Source organism: Bombus fervidus, chromosome 5 (assembly GCF_041682495.2).
Source record: "Bombus fervidus isolate BK054 chromosome 5, iyBomFerv1, whole genome shotgun sequence".
Classification (NCBI taxonomy): Eukaryota; Metazoa; Arthropoda; class Insecta; order Hymenoptera; family Apidae; genus Bombus; species Bombus fervidus.
In genome coordinates this window covers 11,332,097-11,358,341 of record NC_091521.1, presented here as the reverse complement: position 1 = coordinate 11,358,341, position 26,245 = coordinate 11,332,097, and the positions used below count along the sequence as shown (strand labels likewise).

Here is a 26,245-nt window from a genome sequence, read left to right as displayed (position 1 = left end):
CACTGTATTATGTCGAGTCACTGTAGACAAAACTAATCTTCCTGTTAGAGATCTTATGGAACCTTGTGAATCTTCTGATGTTTTTATATCATACACCGCTTCCTTTCAGAGATACTACAATCTCGTCGCGACTATACATATTCCAGCAAGATAAACTATAAACAACTAACTACTCGTGTTGCCAATTTTCAAACAAATAAATTATACGATAATTAATTTACAGGCTAATGCAACTTCCTGCCAAATCTCTTACCAATTAAATTCATTTAAAGCGACTGAAATTCCGCGAAGAAATGCTGCGTCGTACCAAGAACACGTTACATCGAGAAGTTAATTAAACCATCGTAAAACGAATACTTGGCAAAAAGCCACCCTCCCCTCTACTTTACGTTATTGCCACAACAATGCTAGAAGACACAACATACATCGAAATAAAAATGACTGCGGAATAACATTATCATGGCCCGGCAACCTATCATGCTGGCTTTATAATCACTGAGAAATCCGGTCGGTTTTCCTTCCTAGCAATCAACGTTTCCCTTCGTATCCCTTTACTCGTACGCTCGTCGGTATAAAAGGGTCGGCCTTCGTGCTATTTCTCTCGTTCGTTTGTTTCTCCATCCAATGCATGTAAAAGTTGGATGGAAGCAGTCGAGGGAGAAATACAGACAGCGAAGTCTGGCAGACAGAGGGGAGTGAGACAGAATACTTTTCGTTATTTGTAACTCGGCAGGTTTGCTTCGTCTCGCGGATGTTCACGTCGCGAAGTTGAACTTCGCGACGTGTCTAGGTGGCACGAACTGGTCACGAAGATCGTAACGACAGAGGACAGGCCGTCGTCGCGTTTGTAATTTCAACGAGCGAAGACAGTATTCGCCGTCCTCTCGGTGTCGAGTGGGAAACTGTTCGTTCGAGTGCAAGTTTCGCGTGAAATGTCGCTAGACTACCGATACAACATCGTGACTCATCCACACGAGCTTCTTTCGTCTCTCGATGTGTGCGCATACGACGCAAATGCGATTGTGTGTGTGTGTATGAATGCAACCACCCACTGTTGGGAATGCGCCTTTCTTCCCCCTTGCGTTACTTTGCCAGCAACTCGATTATCAAACGCGTCGTGTACATAGGATTAATGCAAATAAACCTGTGCTCGTTAAATTCGACTCGAGAACTGGATCCTCGAGTAGGCTAATTTTTGTCATCACGGTTTTAGCAAGTAGACACGCGAATTATGGTTGAAAGAAGGAAATGTACACCGTGGTCGTAAATTCCTGGCATAATTGAAGTCTGGCGAATTCTATGGCTTAGGGTTTCCGAGAAAATCGAGTTTGTAAACTTGTCAGATATATGTGCGCGTGTTTGAGTAATTCCTGATTATGTAGGAGCGCATAGTTAGCAGCTTGTTCTACGCGCGTTTAGCAAAGTGATAAGTTAATAGTAACGATACTTCATTCGTTGAACACAAGCAAGCTTCATAATTACGTATTCGTAGTATGTGAAGAATGTATTTGATATTTGACAAAACGAAATACCCACAGCTAAATAATCGGAGAAAGTATTTTAATAAGCAAACGTCTACGAGCGCATAAGAATGGCGAAGCATTCGCGAAAGTGGCAGGTTACTGGGGAAGAGCGTTCAACTGAATTAACGAAGAAAGCTGCTATTTTTCCACGCGAATGAATTTTCGTTATGACAAATTCGCTGGGAATGAAAAATGGCAATTTGCCGTTTGAACTTTTAACGAAGCTATTCGTTGGTTTTTCGGCGTTCGGATACGAGGAAAATCATCAGAAACTACGTTAAACGAAGTAAAATATTTATAGGTGCTACTATGCGGCCGCAGTTTTCAGAATATGAAGTTTTGAAAAGAATTCCACTTGAAAATTCAGACTCGTAATTAACCAGAATTTCCAGTCGACGATGTTGAACCGTTTTCTAAAGAAAATGTAAACACACGCGGCTCTTGGAGGAAAACGAATTCGAAAACTCCCTTATACCAACGTCTGCGCAATTGTGAATGTAGTATTGATCAGAATGAAAATAATTAAACTGGCAAAAGAACATGCTCGTGCATCCGAAACTTTCCTTTAATATTGTACGTGAGTCGCATCTCTCCGAATGCTGGCCGTGATACTTGGTTTTGTATTCGTTATTAAAAGATAAAACGCTACAATTGTTCTCCGGCTACTGTTCTTACCATAATATCGTTTTTATGACACTCAATTAAATTGCAAATAGCCGGCAAACTTGCTCGTTTTTAACTACTGTCGAGTCTAATGAGTCGTAGGAAAATTTAGGAACAGAATTACGCAGGATCTTTCAAAATGATTGAACCAAAATTTGAATGTAAGTTTTATATGTTGAAACAAGAAAAAATGTTTATACAAATGGCATTGTATGTTATACGAAGCATTTTGAAATTTCATCGACACGTTAGTGAGACACGGTTGTCATGATTGTCATTTTTAACAAGAATTTAGTATACAGCCAGCTTAAACTTATGCTGAGCAAAGTAACCACGTACCTAATATCTAAAATATAATCAATTCTTTCGAAATAGATAGTATTTTTAGGAAGAGTTGAGAAATTAATATTTTTAATGCGAATATATTTCAAGAGGACCCCATAATCGAATTTAATAAAAAGACAAATTTGATAATTTCGATAGCTAAATTAAATTATCATCTTGAATGCATTTTAAAACACGCTATAAACATTTTTTCTTGTCTATACATATATATAAATTGTAAAAATGACTGATTCGCTCACCAACGTGTAACCCAAATTGCTATACCTAAAAACGCGGAACTTGGACAATGTTACGACCGTTCGCGGAGAACGTAAATTCTCGCTACGATTTTGATAGTCGACGCCGCAAATCAGTCGTCCCCCTGTTTCGATTAGGATAACAGAGGTAGTTCAAATGATTGTAACATTGAATTAACAGGATTAATATAAGCTTCTATTTTTAACAATATTTAAAATTATAATTAACACGTTGCAAATGATTTAACGATGATACAACTAGTTTATTAGTATAATTCGTCTCGACTTTATAGTATTTCTCGACGTATTCGTTTGACTAAATTTTATTTCTCTGAATCTCTCGATTTATTCGGTTTGACTCCTCGCATGATACTCATTGTCCTTCGATTTTTTCCTTTGTCTTCTCTTGGAGACGACCCCCCACCACGTTCGGGTCTCGCGACCTATGATCATGTAACGTTAGCCACATCAAAGACCAGGCCGCACGCCAAGGGCAAGATGACAACCAGATGTCAATATTCTTAAGGACCCACCATAAATCTTGGCATTTTCATAGTTAAGGTCCTTCAGACCAAAAACAAGCATCTTTTATTTCAAGCGTTCTTTATATTTTTGCCTACTACGGGAAGATACGGGAAAGTTAGTTTTCTCACGTTCGGTAACCTTCCTCACCCACCAACCGAGAAAATCAACCAATTGACAGCGAAGTCTCTCCCAATGAAAACTTGTCCTTAACAAATCAGCTCTTTTCGTGTCCTTAGACCCACCCATCACTAGCCTTCCTCCGCCACAACATCGTCACTAAACTTCACTGATTTTCCAACTCTCGAACAGTCAATATCTTTTACCGCGTTTTTACCCTTAGATCAGTTGCCTACTTAATTTATACAAAGTGTAATCTATACGTGCCAATTCCGTGTATACTCAATTGTGATTATTAAGTGTATAATAAAGTGCAATATAAAAGGGGAAAGTTAATAGTTGTGTTTCGGCTCAACTTTCTTGCTTTTTTTATAATCTGAGTTGTGACGTAATTTTACGTGATAATCACGTATGCCATCTTTTTGTGTAGATAAAATAACGGACAGAAGGCGAACTTTTTTTTTTTAACTCGCTTATCACAACGACAACTATGCGCTTATCGCTACATTGTGCATATCTCGCCGGTCGTGTAAGAAGATCTGTCTGTGACACCGTAGTACCAAGGAGGGCGGTTAGGAACACGGCCTACAGTAAGCCTCGGGGCGTAACAGACAGTAGACGTGTTTTATAGCGCGAAATATCGGATAAGAAAGATATTTTGGAAATATGAACCCTAAAGAGCGAATCCATTTTTTCTAAAGGATATCCGTGTCCCGCGTGTTGCTATAATTGGATACGCGAAATTCGACATGTGAGCTTCTCATTGAAAATAGAAAAACAGGCGTTTTTCGAAATTCAACCTTCGAAGAGATGAAGAAGGGTAAGTTGTTTTCTGAAAGAGTATTTCTATATCTCCGTATCCACTAAAGCTGGAAATTTGTGATTGGGCAAGCGAGCTCCTCGTTAAAGATAAACAAACGCGTGTTTGAGCGTTTTTCTTTTTTTGTGGCTAGTTTTAACGTATCAAACACCTACGCTTAAATTTTTACACGACTAAACCTTTTAAACTACCTTTAGAAATAGAAAGAATTCGGAAATCTCATTGATCCGAGAAAATGACGGATTTAACCGCGTATCGACAGCCACTTTCACCGGATCGTCTTCGTTAAAAGCAGAGAGATACATACGCGAGCTGCGCGTTTCAGGTACGATTACTTGTAACGAGTAATATTCTATTCAATTAACGTCATCAGCCGATCGAGCCTCATAAGAACGAAATGAAAATTCCGATCGAGCTCGTATAAATCGCATTAAACCTTCGAGTATCATTTTCCGTTCCGGCGAATATTTCCAATTTGTATCCACTCTCGAACCTTCGTTGATTCCAGCATCGCAACGGCGATTCTCCTATCCTTTGACCGTGATACCCTTTGCACCGAGCCAGAGAATAATATGCTTTGAAACTATTTGGAAGTCATCTCCATATCGCGTTCGCTGAAGAACTCGCGCACTCTCTTTGTGGAACACGACGACAACCAACCGGGAATAGTTTGATCGTTGTGAAGATATTAACGAAGAACTGTATTGTGCCATAATCGAAGAAGTTGCGGCAGGTATTTGCGAAAGACGAAGTGCGTGTGTATGGAACGTTCAACGAGATACAACGTGGTAAAAATGATGGGTTCAACAGACAGATCGTTTGGTTTGTCGTAGCGAGACGAAACTGAGATTAAACGATGGCTATTTATCTCAATTTAACCCATTTGCATCCAAGCGCGGATTAGTCCGCGCGCTGCGACTGTCTTCTATCACCAAGCGCGAATTATTACGCGCGCTGCGACTGCTTTTTTTTTATTTCCATTTTAATCTAAATAATTTTTTTTAAATAAACAATTTTTATTTTCTTCCTCTGTTATAATGGGTTGTTGTAAGATGCGATGTTTGCGAAGTAACATTGTCTACCAATCGTTTTGAACAGTAAATTTTCGATAAATTCCATGAAGAATTCAGGTGTCATTTACTGCACCTACGACCGTGTAACGCCAACCACGTGAGAGACCAGGCCGCGCTTCGGAACCGATGGGGTGATGACGGAAATAAAGATCTGGCGGCACTCGGCGACAATGTATGTCGCCGAAGCCAAGTGCCTAATGAACTCTCAATATCCCAACGGTCCTTTCGCCGAATGTTCAAGAACGCCTAACAAATATAAAAATATGGATAGTGGGGATATTGAGGGATGACAAAGAAAAAGAATCAGATTCCGCCGAAAGTCAAGTTGCAAGAGCTTCGGTCTTGAAAGGTCGCGCCTAGAGTTCAGAAGCAAATTGTAGCCAGTGAAAAACAAGTGTTAAGAAATAAATTCTCCTATTTTTTATTTTTATCTTTTATTTACATCTTCGATCCCCTTTTTTATTTTACGTGACAACCTATTGCGCGCGGTGATAGGGACCAGTCCTCTTAATTAGAGTCATGATGCAAATGAGTTAATTGAGGTATTTCATTTTTCATTCATTCAGGAATATTTTTGGAGATACTTGTCTTTTGTTGGCCTGGCACAGGTTTAAACGTGGTTCACCAAGACAACGCAATCGTCTCACATGTGCTAATCGTCTCAGGACAAAAATTGGCGCAACTCGAATGGGATTTTCTACCTCGTCTATCACATTTCACCGCTGTTGCATGCTCGGGTTACGATTTATTCCGCTCGTCACAGAACTACCTCGACAATAAGAACTTATCTTCTTTGGAAGACTGCAAGGTCGGATTGGAACAGTTTTCCTTTTTTTCTCAGAGGAATAAATTATTCCACACCGATGGTATAATGAAGTTATCGCAAAGATGGCGAAAAATCATCGAAGGGAATTCATCGATGGAGAACAATACGCGTAAAGGAGAAAACACGTACTTCAGTTTGATGGAAAAGGGAAATTAAAATGTAACATGCCTTCCGTTCAACCCGACAAATCTAAAAAATCGTGATAAGAATAGACGAAGGCGAGATACTTCGAAGGATACTGATTTTTCTGAATTTAAGATATACTTGGAGAAAATCGTCTGTAAAATTAGCAAAATACTTTGAAGACTGTAGCACGTATCGTATAAAATGCATGTGGAAGCGATGAGTAAGTTTAATCGTAAGAAACGTAACATATTTGGTAACTTGTCATATAGTCGAAGAAGTTGCGATAGAAACAATTTTTAGTACGATAAAATTATCATTTCGAGTGGAAACTTTTCTTTAAAAACTTTACTTCGAAACCTTATCTCGAAAATTTAAAGCTACTCTTCTGATAATTACGGTTTTATAGGAAGATAATTAATGTGTATAGTTTAACGCCATCTCCGTGAGTAAAATAATTCTGGTTATAGGAAGAAAAGTATTAAATGATATGTGTCAACACGCGTGCATTCGCACAAGTTTCTAAAGTAAAGAAAAAAAAAGAAAAAAAAAATAGAATTTTATTGCCGTACTGATAAGTACGATATTTTTCATGGCGCTTTTATAAGTCGTTCCAGAATGGATTATCTTGTTTATCATACTTTTCCCTGGAACTACCTGAATAACTCGTTGAATAACTAGCGTTAGGGAAGATTGGATCGAACGAATATTGCGTGGCTTGAAAGGATTCATCCTACACAATTACTTCAACTTTCTTTATCGCGTGCAATTTTCAAAATTTAAGAGCGCAATATAAAGCACGAAATTCCCATATAACGTAACGTGACAAATTTATTTCTCACATTGTCGATTAGTTATTTTTATAAAAATGCCTTCCTACACAGAGGAACCAAGCAAGTTTCGATAAAACGTGAAACGTGTGAACAAGAAATAATTTCACTTAAATTCTCGCAAATACTTATCCTGCCTGTTTGCACGTAACTCGCAACCAATCAACAATGAAAGAAGCAAGCTAATCATCTTATTTCGTATCAACGGTAACAATCTGCTGAATCTTAAAACACGAAAAATAGAAAAGAAGTAGAACCAGAAAAAGTTCCCTTTAACAGCGCTGATAAAAATCGACGTTTTATCATTATTTATATAATAAACAAAAATTAGACATGAAACAGCATAACGTGGAGAAGGAAATACAAACTGTACTCGAAGAGCGCGGTTTAGTTAATTTCACAAACAGGCAATTTACAACAAAATGGGGTTAATTTAGCCATCATCAAGCAGCAGCAACAACGTATTTGACGAAACGGTGCATGAAACAACGGGTAGCGCACGATGGGAAATTCGCGGGGGCATAAATATTTGCAAAAGGAAAGAACACGCATTGTGGATGGGGCCGGGCACAAAGCACGATTATCGCAAGATTTTAATACCCAATTATCAAAGCGTTTCATCGCTAATTTTATATTACGTGTGGCCAGTACGAGCGGGCCAATAAGATCGGGTCGCATAGAATCGATTTAAATTCGCGGGGTACCTGGACCGAATAGTTGAAATTATTCGGACAAATGAACGAGTCGGTTGAAAATTCAAATAATAGCGGCGCATTTGTGGCGCGATTATGTGTTTCAATAGATTCGGAACGTACCTACGAGTCGTTCACTTTTCTAAAAACGGGAACAAAGCGTCAGTCTCGCAAGCAGAATAATTAATTTTAAATTAAGAGGCCCGTCGCCGATGTAATTAAATATAAAACACAATAAATCTCCATTCCGATTGTCCATCTGAAAGGAACGATTTTTTCCATTGTGCAGCAGCTTACTGTGACTCATAATCGACGTTCGAACAGCGATCGAACGTCACCTGACGCAAAAAGTATAAAAGCTCCTCGTCGATGGTAATTGGTAGAGGGTGTTTCGCTATTGCTGATGTACCACCACTGGCTAAGGAATGGTTTTGCATATAGAAACGAATAAAAGATATCGTACAAAAACTTTCTGGCAGGTGCGGTTTGATTCGGGATATGAACTCTTATCGAGTTACTTGTAGTGAATGACAATTTGATAGAATATTAAATGTAAATGTCAAAGGAAATAATTTTGTATTTTAAACGAATCAATGCGAACTAATACGAAATATACGTAAATACAATACGAATTTTAAACGAAATAATTCTTTCGAAATAAAAATTTAACGAAGAAAGATTAATATCTTTTTAGCGTGATTTTCCATTAAAGAGTAGATAGAAAAATATAAATAAAATGATTTATCGTTTTCTCAAAATATACGAATATTACTGCAACAATACTTTGTAGAATCTCATTCGACAAGTAAGTACAACACGCGGTACGTTGTACAATTTGAAAGAAAGAACAGTTGGTCATAGCGTGCTTTAAATACCTCAATTTCAGAAAATTGTATGATCCAAGTGGAAGAATAAACTGTGACGAAATAAATATCAAGCAAATCCTTGGAATTCACAATGTTCAAAAATATAATTGAATAATGTAAATTTGACAGAACAGGATTATAATTGAAATATTACATTCACGCAACGTCGACTCTTAAATAGAGTAGAAACGAAGTAAAAGTAAAACAAACTCTTCCTTTTACGTGTTCTCTCTATCTTCCGAATATAGGATCATTTTGAGACAAAAGATACTCATTGTGCAACACTCTGTATAAATAAGTACTTTCTAAACAGAATCGATGTTCGTACATGCTCCTCCAGTATCGACGAGCTATCGTTCGAATCACAAATATGTCAATCCATTACGACCGACCGAAATCCAAACTAATCGATTATTTATTGACATTCGAACGTGTGCACACTTTCCGCCGAACTGTTCGAGCACGATCGTTTGCCCACCGCGATATCTCGATAGGAAGACCTGTCCGGGGTCTCTATTTAATCGCTATCTACCACGATCTGATTTTGTCTGACTAATTGAGCAACCACTGCGAAAACGTGAGCAGATCATTCGACAAGAAATCACAGTGAACGTGAAACTTCAACACGTTCGCTATCGAATCAATTTTGCGTATCGTGGCATCGCGACAAGGTGTAACATGTATGTTATAGGAAAAGGAAAGAGTCAGAATATTTTATCGTACGTTTGTAGACTTAAACTGTTGTAATCAATACACGTCCTGTTTTTTCATATGATCTTTATTCTAAATAATTCTGACGTATAGGATACTGGATTTAACGAATGTTTGGATAATTTCCATCGGCAAAGTCTTTCTACCTCGGAAAATTAGTCTGGATGTTTAATAGTAATTTATGAGCAATTGATAATGATTAATAAAACATTTATGAGCAATTGATGGTAATTTATGAAAAATAAATCTATAGAACAGCCAGCGAATCGTGGAATTTCATATTTTAATTCAAACAGTATCTGTGTAATGAATTTTCATATGCGAGAAGAAAGATTATCGATCACATTGAAAGGTCTAATTTCTCTTATAGCATGCGGTAATCAGTTGAAATTATCAAGGAAACAAGTAATCAATCACGATTTTACATGTGAGGTAACGATGCAAAAATTAGTAAATTATATTTCTAAGAATTATATTTAGAATTAAGGAAAAACAAATACATTGATCGAAAGGTATAGTGGACATAAATGAGAAGAAATATAATCTCTACGTTCACGTAAGATGCCAATCAAGCAAATTAAAACGTCTTAATAATTTCCTAATCATTCTCGAACTTTCATTTCATTTTCTATAGTGTTTCAATAATCATATACTTTCATTTGCACAAATCTTTTATCGATTTTAAAGATTCTTTCGACAAAAATCGCTAACGCTTGCACAAAATTTTCTAAATATAACTTTTCATTCGAATTAAGCGTCGCAATCAATCCCGATTCTCATCAACAATTCAAGTGACAGTCATCGATGTCCCTCGCGTCAACATGTCAACATGTCGTTTCTCCACTTATCCGTTAGAAACATCGAAACTGATTAAACCCGATTCGAAAGTATTCCTTCTTGTTAAATGTTCAGGTTGCATGTGTTAAACGTGGAAATTAACAAGAGGAACGGAGCAACGAGACGCATAATGGTCTGGCAGAAACGCGGCAAAGGAGCAGAGAGGACGGGCAAATGCATGCAATATTGAATACACGCGTCCACAGCGTTGTATTAATTTTCGTTTGCCTGCCTTTTGTCGCTTAATCGAGACCGTATTGTACGCCGGTAAAATCGAGCGAAGCCATGCGAATTTTATGATACAACGCCAGTTTTCCTGTTTTCCAAAGAAACGATTCCAACTTCGTTTGCTGTTTTCTATCAATATCCTATCATGTAATCGCTTAATGAATAGAAAACTTCTAGTTGTACTGGAATTCTTCCATTCTAATTAGAAGCTTCTGGTTGCTTTCAACGTTTTTAGTATCCAGTGGTGCATTATAGATGAAGCAGGATTTCGAGGAATTAGATTACGTTCAATCGAGTAATGATAACCAGTGTAAAATATGGATCAGTGGAAATATTTTACAAATCGATTAAGTTAATTTAGAATTGCGGACAAAATCTTTCGGATTACAAATCTGGCAAAGTGAAAGAAAAAAGAAAATTCGCGTTATTCTATTTTATTTATTATGAGGAATCTTACGTTATTTCAAGAAATCTTCATCTTTTCAAAAACTACCTTGAACTACTCTACCTTGAAATAAAACCTCCACCTTGACACAAAAAGGAAACTGAGCCATCTATCCATCCCTTTGAAACTTAAGTATTTTCCTCCTCCCAAAAAGTCCAGGTCAATCAATGAATTTCATCCTCAGAAACAAAATAATCTTACTCAACTCTGTGCAACCTAACTTCAATGATAAATCTCCAGAGCAACCCATTATTAATTTAACCAAAACCCACGTAAAGATCAGAAACGTTTCTGCATCCTAAATCTACACCTTCCTCTTGCACCAGAGAAGAAGAAGTTAAACAACAATCGTAACACAAATTCGTTGGTATCGCCAAGTAGATGAACTTGCGTGACGCTTGTACGCAATGACCATTACAGCAGTGCGAAATCCTGTAGAACAGGGTCGCTTGCCATTCCGGTAACAAGATGTAGCGTTGCTCGCAGGAACTTCTTAGGAAACACACACAACGCACACAGTCAATTCTTGTTTCGTCTAATTTCACAGCTCTGTATTTCCCTTAAGGACCAGTTTCGTCACAAGGGACGCGTAACGCGACGGTACACGCGAATCCTGCGAACAGGATCGCCAGCCGACAACCAGGTGATCCAGCGTTCTCGGTTACTCGAGGAGAGTCCAGGAGACTCGAAACGTACACACACACCGATGTCTCGCGCGACTCGCCGCTGGGACGAGTGTCGTTACGCGGCTCGTTTTCCGGTTTTAATTAAATGACGTGCGAAACGCGCGGCGCAGAGTCGCGTTTCTGGCTTCCCGGATGCCTGTATTCAGGCGGGTCAAAGGTAAACCAGAAATTCGTGCTGTCAACCGACTGTGTATTAACGCGCTATCGTTAGATTTTTCTATGGTTTGTTGGATTCCGGCGGACTTTTGGGTTTGACGGTTTGATCGAAGAATTTGTAGTCGTTTGATAGCATTCTGTAAAGGAATTGCATTCTACGCGCAATTTCTTTGATCGATAGCTTCTGATTCTTGGTTTTTTGGGGGAAATTATTCCTGGACTTTATAACATGACATTCTGTTTGGTCTTAGGTATTCTGAAAATTCGTGGATGTTTGACAACATTCTGCAAAGGAACCTCAAGCTCTGTGATTGATAGTTTCTAATCCTTCCCAGAAACTGTTGAATTTGTTTACATAAATTCGAACAGGATATCATGTCCTATATACTACAGTATGGACGAAATAGATTTTGCTAGAATGTTACAAATTCTGACATCAACATATTCCATGAAAAATTCATTTGGAAATTCTAGCTATCGGAGAGATAGCAGAAAATTTAGTAACTGAACCATACAGTATCATATATGTATTATATATTGTCCGGTATTTCTCTTTAATACCTGAGAATGGAATTCAAGACCTCCATAATAAGAGATCAAGATATCTTTTGCAAGAATACAGTTGCGACAGACTTTATGTAACTCCCTGTATATTATACACGAGACTTCCTGTTGGAACGAACTTACGGTTATAATCGCAAGGTGGTATGGAATTTAAAGAGATATTTTCCTACCTGTAACGCAAGAAAATCTCTCGATAATTTAAACGAAATAATGGACGGTGCAGTATCATAAAAAGAATCACACTGTCACTTTTACATCCTGAAACTACATTACTAAATAATTCACGGTAATCGTTTCTCTACTAGAAAATTATGCTTCATTATTTATTCTCGAATACGAGGATCGATGCCCCGCCAAAAAACATATAAGCCGCACAATAGCAGTTGGTAAACTTTTATTAAAGCAATTCGTTCCATGTGTGCAACAGTAAAAACACGAATAGCGGTGCAACGAGTCTAGCTTAAATTCGTTATCGATGTTTCCAACTGTACGAGCAGACCAAACAATTTTATATTAAATTAACCCTGGCGTGGAAAGTTTAGGAATTATACGAATTACGAAAAAATTCGATTGTCTTTATCAACGGGATGATCCGTGTCAGATATAAAGCAGATCTGCGTTAACTTCTGTAAAACAAAATAATTTACGTGATATAATCTCGCTGAAGCTTGTTACCGTATGAAAAACACCTGTTAATTGAGAGTTCTAACAGATGTATTCGTAGGAATGGACATCCCCGATGAGAACGATACGGATGGCATGGGGTTTAGCCTTAAAAAGAGACGCAATCAGGTCCGGTAAAACGAGAGAAAGGAAGAACAACAATCATTAATTATCGATGACGCTGAACGGGAACGTTACTAAAACGATCATCATTAAAACCTCATTTACTCTGTGCTAATCTCGTTATTCTCGGCGGCCAGTCGTCGGCTCACCTTTTTCCGATATACCGAATCCGAAATTTTAAATGGAGGCTTTTATAACGCGCAATTATAACGCGTATTCTCTCATCTTGACGCCGGTGCGCGAACATGCGAAGGAAAAGCGAAAATACGCCGTTTCATGCGGTCGTACGCGCGCGTAACGAAGGTAATTACATGCACGCGATACGAAAGCGAAAGGGTCATTACACGTCCACTCGACGCGACAGAATACAGGTTACAAACCTGGGTCCCTTTCAATTTTTATGAAACTCACCGTCGTTCTACTTCACGTGCGCGTCCAGGATCGTGCATAGAATCGTCGCTCTTAAAAAAGCTGTTTCATTTATTTACCATTTCATGTATTCGATGAACGTTCAAACGTTGATTCGTTCAAAGAGATTTCAATTCGATAGTTTCAGCTAAAATTACATTGCCAATTACATTCATTGTTTCGTCGTGCTTTTATTTAATTTCACTAGCAAATTGAAAGTCAGTAGCTTGTTAATCATCCTCTAGAATATTCAATTTTTATCGTAGATTAACGCTAGGATTTTACATGGTCACGTAAATATAGAACTTTGTCAAATCTGTGCAACTTCTTTCAAAGCTATCCGTAATACCAAAAATTTTACGAATTATATAATTGTTACACGCTAAACCAATTCAAAGCAACACAACCGATGCTATTAATTCAGAATAATTCAAAATAATTCGGCAGAACCTCTCCAACCTATTTCCTTCTCTTCTCTTCAATAAAACATCCAAATAGAATAAAAAGACAAAAGAAAGCTACCTAACAACCACGGAAGCATAAAACACTCTATACCATGAAACTTCATCGGTAAACGAAATAATAAACAGAGACCGTTCATCTTAAACGAAACAAGACAGAAAAATGAAGAAACGAGAAAGATATTAAGCTTGATTGGAAATACTTCGTTCTCCATGTTCGATTCACGTGTATCCGACCTAGAGATAACAGGCGAACTGTTTCGAAACCTTACGACAGAGAAAGATACCTCCTGTTCGCCACGATTTTAATTAGTTTTCCCATTGTGCAAGAGACACGGGTTCGAAAGAGAGGTTGAAGAGAGGTTTGACACCAAAGGTGGAGAAGAGCCTCTGAATTCCGTTTGCGTCTATTGCAGTTGTCTCGCAATGGGACTCCTCGTCTGTCACGCTTCCAGATCACGTGCCTTCGAAATAACGTAATCCGGGAGACCAATAGCCGTCAATTAATATTCCGTATCGAGATACCGATGAATCGGCACGACATTCTGCCGGACACGTCGAGTTTTCGTGTCGTGGCCACACGCCACGATACGTTGCACAAATGTAGAAACCCATGCAGCGTAAAGAGAAACAGACGCGGTGATCAATCTACGGCGAGACCCGAAATGTTGCAACATACAGTGACTCACGAAAGTATCTGGACTCCTTTTCATATAATATATGTTATATAAAACATTCTGAAATTCCATTAGCAATGTAATGTGACACGAGCGTGAAGTGTACACGTACCCATGTAGTCAACAAAACGGCAATGTTTATATAAACAAAGAACAAAGACATTTGAGACGAACGTGGCCAAAAAAAAGACTCACGCTGTGTTGTTTCAGTTCGAAGATTAATCTGGTCACAAAAACGATGCTTTTAAAAACAAAGACTACAGAAATTCTGTTTATGATAGTGAGAAAGTGTAAGATTAGTAAATTGTTCTAAACTACAAGCTACAAATTAATTCCAAACGAAATAGAAGTTATATTGCCAGAGGCGAGATATTAGAACGCTGTATTCCTCTACAACGGCAATAATAAATTTAATGGTCGATTTATGAATTTATAAAACCTCTTTCCCACGTACGACCAAATTAGTGTAACCTCCATAATTGATAAGGACGCGTATAATCCAGCAGACAGGCGCTCTTAACATTTTTTAATCCTTGAACGCTGTTAATTCCTCCTATAAAAATGAATAAGCAATAACATAAAATGTCACCGGGTTTCGAGACGGACGCCGAAGAATCGAATAGTCGGGATTCGCTGTGAAATACAACGCAATTTATTATAGAATCTACAATTGAAAAAAAGAAACAAAAAAAGGAAGCACAGTGAGAAAAGGGGCGAGAAAAAAATTCATTGGATGGTCGCATTCTCGTTGGATAATAAAAATCCCGCCGCGGCCAGGTGTCTATTTTGTCTTGTTCGCGGTTCGACGGCATAAAATAAACAAAAATCCATCGACGCCAGTTCGCGTAATACAAGCCTATCGTTACAATCGTAATTCAGAGACACGAGACCGACAGAATAGAGAACAACTGCTGCGGACAATTGATATCGCCTATGGAAAACAGAGCAACGTCGATATTCCCAATCGCGCGAGCCGGTAAAATTACTGCGACCGCCGGTTTTATTTATTGTATGGGCCAGGAGACGAAGGGCCGTGTCAAAAAGCGAGGCAATACGCGCTCGGCACATCCGACCAAATAAACCCGTTTCTCATTTTCCCGCCTGCGGAAAACGAAAGTTCCTTAACGAGTGAAAAACTATCGCGACGCCTTTGCCGGAAATATTAACTCGCGTGCGTGAATCGCATACGAAATTAATACTCGCCTCAGTGTGAATATACCGTGCACGAGTGGCATTAAAAAGAAAAAAAGAAAAGAATACCTGAAGCTTGGGAAAACAAAAGGTATTTGCGAGAACAAGGTAATCAAATGATAAAAAATTGAACAGGGAGAACGTTCATTAGCAGAGTCGGACGTGGCTGTACATTGTAAATTTTCGGCACGGAATTTCTAAGTTGAACAAACGACAATCTGCATGTTTGTGACGAATCGATAGAACGATACAAGATTATCGAGGTGTGTAATGAAATTTATTAGAAATTGGTGAAACGATTGGTTTTCTGGTACAAGGGAATCGAATATTGATTGATTTTAAGATTTAGGTTTTATTCGTCAAGATTTCATACTCTAAAACCAAGTGCAAAAGTATCTACGTCACTGTGATACGAAGAACGTGTGCCTAACTTGTATTTCTCTGTTACCATCACAAGTTCGTATACAAAACAAATAAATTTCAAGAAGACTCGACGCTTTTCTATCCTCACAACCTTCCTATAGCCTGACAGTCCTGTATGTCTCAATTTTACCGATCAACAATCCTAAACCTACCTCGGTAAAGCACCGATCGCCATTCTCTAAGATACATAGCAATATCATTCAAGTACGAGTTTAGCGTACTCCAAACGTTTCTCCAAAATTTTCTTCGACGAGAAACGAAGTGCCTGTGATGTGGCCAGCACGAGTGTAAACATAACTTGTCGAGCAGAATCGGGTTCGCGCGAAGAAGAGGGGAAAATACAAAACGAAAGGGTGAAGAGGTCAAGAGTCCGGTTATCCCGAAGGAACGTGTACATCCTTACGCAGATACAGACATAGGCGACGACGCTTTGTAAATTTTCAGGGCGAGCACCTCTTTAGAGAGGGCAAACGGAGAGAGTTACTCGCGGCACACGCGCTTTGCGGATTTTTCAATCACGTTCCGTACTGACAGGATTAATAAAGCGGCGCGCGCTACGCGGAGAGTTTCCAGACTCATTTCATGCAGAATCGAATTGGATTTCCAGGTCGGGGTCGGTGTATATCTGTGTGCAATGCAACAGAGAGACTGGGTCCCTTTGATGTGCCACGCTCGAATACCGTTGAGCTTCTTCTATCTTTGTCTATCTATAACGCGAAAACGATACCACCTAGCCACGTACTATGTTACATCGCCACTAAATAATCGGTTTATAAAAATTCATGCAGGGTATAGAGAAGCGTCGGGTTTATGGCCACACACACATTTCCCTTTGTATCGAATACGACCATCTCTGTGAGGAACAGGATCAGGCATAGCGAAGACGGTCTCCTGGCGTTCGTTTAGAGAAAGAGAATGAAGGATTGGAGGATTTTGTCTGAAATATTAGCACGTATTCGTTGTACGAGTGATATCGCGTGTTACGTATAGCGATTGTAAAAGTATAAAAATTACAAATAGATTGAGGATGAAAGTTTTAATACTGACTGAAAGGTAAATATAATCGGGCACTCTTTAAGCGTTAACCGATCGTGTACGTCGATTAAACCAGCAAAATTTCAATTTTTACTTTTTCCAACAACATGAAAGTTTCATCCACAGTTATCTTCGCAAACATGAATTTTTTCATCGCTTTCATTTCAGCCGATAGGAATATTTTGCAACTTTCCATATAAAAATCTTTTCAAGCAATAAAGAAATCAAATCGAATCATCGAAAATCTGTCCACATTCTCTTCCAGTTGTAGATATATATATATATAACTATTCATACAAAGAAATCGATATGAATGTACGAAGATAAATCAACATTTGAGTCCTAATTTAGATGGCTTTAGTTGAAATTATTTGCATAGAAATAAGTATCTTCAAATCCGCCATAAACGAACGATTCTTTACACAAAGTTAAGAAATGTTTCTAATTAAAAGAAGAATAAACAAGATGAAAATCAATGCAATAACGATAACACAAAGTAACTTCTCCTATTTTTACATGAAGAACTTCTTAATTAGCTGCGCTGTGCAGTAGCTATATTGATCAAAGTCCGCGTAGTCAAGCAAAATATTATCAACTAGAGTTAACTGTATCTTTCTTCAGAATGAACAAAGAATCGCCGCACAGACAGTTCCACCCTCCGTTTCCAAGACCTATTAATCAAAGTTAATAAATCCGTTCGAAACGTACGAACAAAAAAAAAAAAAGAGAGCCGCAAATACCTTGCAACGAAGAAGCATGAAGAACACCAAAATGAAGAAAACATAATTAGCTGTTAAACACGGGAATAATTGGTAACGGAATCGATCGAACAGACTCCATTTTCCAGGGATATTTGATTCAACCAGGCAGCGTACGTACGTCTGCAGCAACACCAAAAGATTGAACCATTCTGTACGATCGAGCAAGACGCGAATAACGGGGAAAAGTAGTCGTACACGCGTAGGGTTGAGGGTCGAAGCCAGAGGAGAGCAGAGCCGGAGGATTGGTATGTTTTTAGTGGTTGCAGCACTCGAACGTGCCAGAGCGAATATATCCTGCACGACTGCATACACACACGCAAGGGAACAAACGCGCTCGCGCACTGAGTGCTTCGATATATCAGCATGCGTGTTCGTACATACACCGACACGGTCTTTATTCTTGCTATCTCGGTGCACGTACAAAAGCGTTGGCCAGCTCTACGAATATTTTCCCCTTAATTTAATTTCACCAGGCCGGAGTGCAGCGTACGCATTACTTCGCGCGTATCCCGGCAAGAGGGAAAAGATTAAGATTAAGAAGAGCGGGAGAGAAGAGGTAGGCGCGTTGCGGTATAATTATGCACGTGGTAGCTTTTTAAAAGACCAATTAAGAAGGTGTCTCACGCGTTGCTATAAGGCAGCGTTGAATTGATTCTTTTCCCCCTCTTTCTTCTTGCGTCACACACTTTCTTCCAATTTTCTGTTTTCCCCTCCGCCCTCGATTTCCATTTGGTCTTTTTATCTGCTTCGCCGCACCAGGATCGTCGTAGCAATTAGAACTCACCAATTACCAGATCGTTCCTATTCTTATTGTCCTTCTCTCACCGACACGCTCGCGCAACACTCTAAAACACTTAAATTTCAGAGGGACTCGTACGGTCTGTCAAATGCGCGACCCTCTAACCATTTCAGTACTTCAATTGCGTTAAACCATTCAAGCGTATTCTATGCAAGTTGTTTCCTAGCTTGTGATTCGCGCGCAGATCGATCTATTTACTTGGTTAACGGGATAGCCTTTTTTTGCGTTTCGTTATTCATGCCGGCTAGTTTTATTGGGTCGACAATTTTTGCATTCTCTGTGCTCTGTAGAATATACGTGTTTATTTAATACCTATTCTACATAAAAAAATCTCGTACGAATTAATCTTAATTTTTTGTTACAGTGTTAAACACCAAGACTAGCGCAGCATCTTCTGATTCAAACTCGACGAAAGTCGTAGTCGACGAAGAAGATGACGAATCGTTGCCAGAGATCACGCTGGAGGAATTCAAAGAAAGGTACAGGAGACTGATACCCTACATGACGTTCTACGTAGCAAACAACTACGTAAACGGACAAAACCCGGTGTCACAAGGCACTCCTGGAAAAGAGATACAAAGTGGCCTGGTAGGAGTGAGAAAGAGCCCGCAATCGTTCGTCAGAGTGAATACCGTGCCACGAAGAACGAACAATTATCGCACGAATGTACAGAATCAAGACAAGAAATTCATTCCATCGATACAATACGATCCGCGAAACGTAGGAGCCGATAGCGACTATTTCACACCCGTGAGACACACTTCGAAGGTCAATTATGACGAGTACCCGATACCATATCAACTGTATCGGGATCAAAAGGTAGCGTATCCCGAGATAAGTACGATATCCAGCCAAGCTATCCGTAAGGAGAACAGATACTATACAAACGTGAGACCATTACGACCTTACACGACAAATGGCAGAGATCACTTGCCTAGAAAACAACCCATTAAACCTATTTACAGTAATGTACGAGATGAGTACATGCTTGATTATAATGTCAGACCAAGTATTGCTGTTAATTATCCTGCGAAGGATTTCCAAGATCACCGACAAATTCCACTACCTAACGTGTATCCCAACGTGTTGGAACTTCTACCAGCGAGTAAACAATCTCCTATGCTCGCCCTATCACGAAATCCTAACGTAAACCTGCAACAAATAATGGAAAGTTTTCAACTAAGTGAACGTTTACCAGAAACATTGAACAAGGATAACATAGACAATAGTCTAAAGACACTTGTAGAGATATTGAATATCCTTCACAGCACGAAAAAGGAAGAATTCCCACAGATCCAAGCGTCTCCTTTAACACCAGTGGTGGCACCTCTACCACCCAGGATACCGGAGAAACCAACGAGTTTCAGGGTAAGACCGCAAACGAGGCCAAAGGTAATAACAGAGACGCGATTTCAAGCTACACCAAATCCGCTATATTTGACCGATGATCCTGAACGTTACAAAATAACATCGTACGAGGATGAAACGAAGCTTAAACCGCCACCTCAGTCGAATTACAACACGAACAGCTTGACCAACAACAACGTGGTGGAATATTATGTTCCTATTGTGCAAGAAATTCCAACGAAACAGAAAGAATCGTTCCTACCGACGGTCAGACCGCAAACCAACGAAGATTCGACTGATCATTCCTACGCTATCACGGAGGATTTGAGTGACGATGTATTGCAACAGGAACGGTATCCCTTGCCACCTGTTACCACGGAAGTTGTCCCAAAGACGTCGCTGAAATATGGTGCTACCAGAGGAAAGGCTAATGTCGACTATCCGGCCTATTCTAGTATACCTCGTACGAATTTCAATTGTAAGGAGCAGCGTTACAAAGGATTCTTTGGCGATCCGGAGACTGGATGCCAGGTAATGTCTTTATTTTTTGTACTTTCTAATATTAAATTTCTAATAATAAAATTGATTGACGACTTATATTACAAACTAGGCAAGAATGAGTGGAACAATTAAACATAGAATGATATATTATAAAGATATAAATCGAAACTATGAAACAAGATCTGTTGTAGTTATATATAAAAATTTGAAAGATCTATGAAAAAATAAATTCTCATGACTAATGCCTGGATGATGTCATAAAGATTATCAAGTAATAAGTAATGTTAATAATTTCGTTAATAAATCTATTAATTGTAGTAATTAAAGAATTATTGGAACTCTCGCTTCTATTGTCGTATACAAATATTGAAAAACGATGATTGAAAAAATTTGTCTTTGCGTAATACTTGTACTACCTATTCTTGTTCACCTTGTATACAGAAATTTCCAAGTTGCTTTGCGATTTCTAACAATGATAATAATGTTATTCTCGCAGGTATGGCATTACTGCGATCTTAATGGTGGTAAATCATCGTTTTTATGCCCGAACGGTACTATATTCAGTCAAGTGGCGTTGACGTGCGACTGGTGGTTCAACGTGAAATGCGAAACGACAACTCAATTATACGTGTTAAACGAACGACTCTACAAGTACATTCTGCCGATAATGCCAAAGTTCCCGGAGGACTTCACCGGTCCGGAAGTAGATCGGTATTTAGAGCTCAAATTTAAAGAGATGGAGGCAAAACTGAAGGAGAAAAAGCTGAAGAAACAGCAGGAGGGGAAAGAGAAAGAGAAAGAGAAGCAAAAAGAAAAGCTCAAGGATAAACAACAAACACAACAGAAAGAAAATGAATAATCGATACGTCTAGATCATAGTTAAATTATTGTAATTTTGCTGATTCAACTGCAGTACGTATTGAACGTATATACCTTGTTGCCATTATTTGTTATAAATAGCAGTGAACGATTGTAGGTTGTGTCTCTTACACATCATTGGATGTGGAGAAATTTTGTGAAACTCAAAAATGTGCAATATTTTTGTTATAGGTTTGTGTGTGATTTATTCTTATATATATATAGTTTATTTTATAAGAAAATTTTGGTATAAGATCTCTAGATTGAAAAAATCAAATTACTACATTATTACTGTAATGAAATATTTAACTAATATGCAGAATTTAATTATTCAAGCACTTAAAGCAACTGGAAATGCAGGAACTGGACACATATGGAACAACCGATAATGTCAATAAGTATTTCTCTTCCCTCTAGTCATATTTGTATTATATAATTATTTATAACAGCATATATTCTTTATTACTTTATAAAAAAACGTTTGCATTTATACATGCATTTCACAGACAAATAACGGTCTTCTATATGTTAGGTATATATCATATATGCAACATATTATACTCAATTATAAACAAGTATGACGATAAATTAATTTGAAAATTTCTGCTACTTCAGAGAACAGTTACAACTGTTACAACAGTTGTACAATTAATTATATTGCAACAAATTGATTCTACGATAATGATTAATATTTGTATTTAATACTTTGTTGCAAGTACATAATAAAATTATTTATTTACCATTTAACATGAATATTTTTCTTTACTATGCATGCACTATAATTCCTAATAATCTCCTCTAAGATCTAATAACTTTTCTATAAGAAAAATAAAAAATTAATTTAAACTTACCTTTTGCACCTGCTGAACTCTCTTGAGATTCTCGCTCACACGGTTAAACACGTTGTAGAATTCAGTCATCAGTTTACTGTTCTAATAATCACACGAATAAAACTATATTATTTCTTTTCAGCGTTACACTAATAAATTGTTTACATCGGCTATAATACAAACCTGTTGGCTTAAAGGCAAATAATTATGTTTTTTATGTAATTGTATCATACAATGTGAACATCCAGCTATATCACAATTTTCACAGTAGTATCCTATCCGTTCAAGACACTGTTCTGAGCAAGTATTTTTTAAAATAAAGGAATTTTCATTATTTTCCTCCGTTAGCATGATCTTTGAATGATTTTGTAGCGCTTTCCCATGAATCTAATACAACATAAACACAAAACTAACTATGACATTCATACTCTTATAATTTATAGAAAATGCAATCAATGATACATCCCCAAAAACAAACAAATAATAATGTAATAAAAAGCAGTCGCAATAAGCAATATACCTTGGAATAACAAATATGACAAAAGAGAACGTTACATTGTTGGCACTTTAGTGTTGCTTGAATTCCACATTCAGAACATAAACCTGAAAATAAAGGATATTTTACCGTAACTTAAAGAATCGTTTAAAAAATATAATTTCTCCTTCTTTAATATGATACAGACCTTGTATGCTCTGTTGCTTTGATTTAAAAGTAGAAGGTTTAGAAAAAGAAATATCTTGCTCATCTGTATTAATTGGTCGATTATGTGACATGACCATTAGTCCCAAAGCATATATGTTTAGAGGTAACTCAAGTATATTATTACTGTCACACTCTGAGATTGTATTGCATATAGGGCAAGGTTGATTAATAAATGATTTAGCACATTTATCACATATTATATGTCCACAGTCTAATAACAAAGGTACTATACCACGCATAGGAACAAATGCTGAAACAAACAAGATAAAGCTTTCTTAGTATTTTTTCTGATTATACTTTACAAATGGACATGGGTAACACAAATCTAAACAATGCTATCAACCTTAATTTATATATTATTCTAACCTCTAGGATATCATTTATATTAGAATTACAAAAGAAAGTAGCAGGCATACTAACAATGCTTCTTGTGTAAATTTCCTATTTTTTCTCATTATAAAATGTCATAAACGAAAATATATGTATGGAACTGGATCAAAAGATCTTTACAGTACGATTGATGAAATTACATTACAAAAGGTTAAAAATAAGTATTTCGCTTAGATTTAATATGTACAACATGTATATAATCGAAAGAAAAAAACACCGGCAAGCATATGACTCGGGAACGTGAATGATTACCTTCAAAAAAAAATTGGTGTTTACATTGTGTACAAAACACATTTCGAAGTTTTGTAGGTGGAAAATTGTAATTTTGAATATACTTGAAATTTTTTCTGAACTTCATCATTTTATTCATAATGAATAACTCGTACGATCACCAATTTCAAACACTCACTAATCGAATCAACGAGCCTGTTTAGTTACACGCCACGATACGACACGCGGAACTCAAAGCGGCACACATTTGAATTCTGTCCCAGTGGCGGCACAAGATTTTGAGTACCCGCGCAATACACCCTTTAAATAATAGAGTAAAATATCTTTTACAAAACTAATAAAGCAAACTCAAATTAATTCCGACAGACGAAACGTAGTAAAAATGTGTACTTTGATTGAATATTATATCGGATTTAGCACAATTACAAATTTATGTACTACGTACGTTATGTACTACGATTCTACATCGGTGTTAGATATGACATCTATAAACAACAAAAGTATTTCGAAACATATTTTGATAAATAGTACCTTAATTTATAATATTTTGATTTTGTATTAAAATAAAGAACGCTAGAACTTAAAATCATTTTTTTATATTATATTATTGTTTGGTAAAATGTTAAATATAATAGAATAAGTTATAAAAGCTTTATTATATATAGCAAACCACATGTGATAACATCAGCCATATTTGAATTTACTTACGTTCGTGGAATTTTATGTACACACAATATTGCTTACATTTTTTTTCTTTCATATTATCGTACTATATGTCATACAATAAAATATATTATTTACAAAGTTACTCGCAATGATACACACATATATATAACAATATAACATATATTACTATATTTATTAAAAGTGTTATATCGTTCATAAGGATACTTTGCTTTTCTTACTTCATAATTTACAATTCTTCAGAAGAGACATAAAATACAAAGATAATAAAATTACCTAGTACTTAGAAACTTAGGATAAGGAATTTCATAATTCCTCAAAATCAATTTAAGCTCACTACCCATTGAAAATGAAGAATCGGTGTAATTTGGCACGAACTTCAATAGATCATGTGATCGGTAACATCTGAGTAGAAAACCGGTGCAATTGTAGTCACGTGATTACGAACGCCTCGCGATTCTCAAGGCAGATGCCGCTGCAATCTTAAGAAGTGCACAATTTGGCAAAAACATAAAAAGTCAGGTGGATAAACCGCGGAGTTGTGTTGGACCCATTGGATTCTAGGCGCGGTCGCGTCCAAAGATCCGTTATGATCCCATCTAGCGCGAACGCTTCAGCGAGCAACAGAATCGTAAACCTTGAACGCTATACTTCAGATACGTATTATTCTTGTATGATTTGAAATATAAATCTCAATTTAAATGCTCCGTGATCAGTAGACACAAACCTACAGTGAAGTATCTAGTATTCATGTATATCATAAGGTGAAACGATATCTTCGTCTGCCTTTTACAAATAGAAAGAGCATAATGTCATAAAAATGCCTGATGTAAGTAAGAATGTTTCTAAATTCGTATCTTAGAAATACTATCTGTTTTGTTGCTTTTCAGTCGTAGGTTTGCTATGCTTGTATATTTACGATAAAGGTCAGATAAATCAGTTTTGTTTAGAAAAAAATGTACAAGTTCATCATTAGAAGAGTATAAATAGAAAGTTAAGCTACGACCTGGTATCCTTCGATGTTTGCATGGTAAATATGCGATATTCTGTAGAATTTCCTCCTCGTTGATTTCCAGTTTGATCGTCCTAAATTATTCCTTCAAAATTTTCAACGTAGAATTGAAAATAAACATTATATGAGAAGAACATTATATGCATTAAGGAGCATACGAATATGTTAATTATAGAAAATTATATATTTATATAAAAATTCATATCGTATTTACAAACGCAGTGACAAGAAATGTAAGTACAGATTCAATTTTGTACAGTCATAGTATGTGATAGTGCTCAGTCATAGCAATATGTGATTCTAGGTCCAAGTTCCTCTACAAAATGCAATTCAGAAATAATTGTACCGACCAATACGACTCTAAGTAAAATTACTAGAGATCCAGCCAGCGATTATTCGAGTTTTTATCTTTACGTAATCGGCGCGATCGCGCGCGGCCTGAACCCGCCGCAAGCCATAGGATAGGTGAGGCAAGAAGAAAGAGGAAGCGAGATATCGGATTTAGGCCGGCGCGGCGCTCGAAACAACAGTATGTATGTAGAGGCGGAGCGGTCTCTGGACTAGGCAAGCCGAGCGAAAGAGCTGTGGCAAGGTCTAGGCTGGCTGGCATTCAAGGTCGCGTGCACAGCGCAAAAGCCCCTGGATCTATCCCCGCTCCAGATTTCTAGCGCCCTTTGCCTCTCACCTTCTTTGTCGCTCTATCGTACGTGTATACACATTTCACCTTTCTCTCTCTCTTTTCCTCTCTCGCTCACTCCTTCGCAGCTACTCCCTTCTCCTCGACCAGTCGAGCCTTCTCTCTCTCCCTGCTATTTTCCTCTTGCTGTCCTTCTCGCTCTTTCTCTTTGCCCCTCTACGAGTCGCCTGACGTTTCCCTCTCAT

At 37.6% G+C, this 26,245-nt stretch overlaps 2 protein-coding genes across 5 annotated transcripts in view; one reads left to right on the top strand and one right to left on the bottom strand.

The window, feature by feature from the left end:
• LOC139987183 (uncharacterized) overlaps nt 1–22,253 on the top strand; it is a 68,874-nt gene extending 46,621 nt beyond the window's left edge. Inside the window, exons 1-3 of one of the 2 annotated variants that reach the window (XM_072003145.1) lie at nt 4,205–4,229; nt 19,172–20,685; nt 21,152–22,253. In XM_072003145.1, coding sequence (XP_071859246.1) covers nt 4,220–4,229; nt 19,172–20,685; nt 21,152–21,514 — 1,887 coding nt within the window. In that variant the 5' untranslated portion in view covers nt 4,205–4,219 and the 3' untranslated portion in view covers nt 21,515–22,253. Of the gene's footprint in view, nt 1–4,204; nt 4,230–19,171; nt 20,686–21,151 lie in introns of those variants that run through there. The other variant, XM_072003144.1, reaches the window with a different exon arrangement.
• Qin (tudor domain-containing protein qin) overlaps nt 1–25,165 on the bottom strand; it is a 312,288-nt gene extending 287,123 nt beyond the window's left edge. Inside the window, exons 1-5 of one of the 3 annotated variants that reach the window (XM_072003142.1) lie at nt 24,628–25,165; nt 23,027–23,296; nt 22,864–22,946; nt 22,527–22,730; nt 22,365–22,445 (exon numbers count right to left, since the gene is read on the bottom strand). In XM_072003142.1, the coding sequence (XP_071859243.1) occupies nt 22,365–22,445; nt 22,527–22,730; nt 22,864–22,946; nt 23,027–23,285 (627 nt within the window). In that variant the 5' untranslated portion in view covers nt 23,286–23,296; nt 24,628–25,165. Of the gene's footprint in view, nt 1–22,364; nt 22,446–22,526; nt 22,731–22,863; nt 22,947–23,026; nt 23,297–23,688; nt 24,003–24,627 lie in introns of those variants that run through there. The other 2 variants (XM_072003140.1, XM_072003141.1) reach the window with 2 other exon arrangements.
• Nucleotides 25,166–26,245: the final 1,080 nt, after the last annotated feature.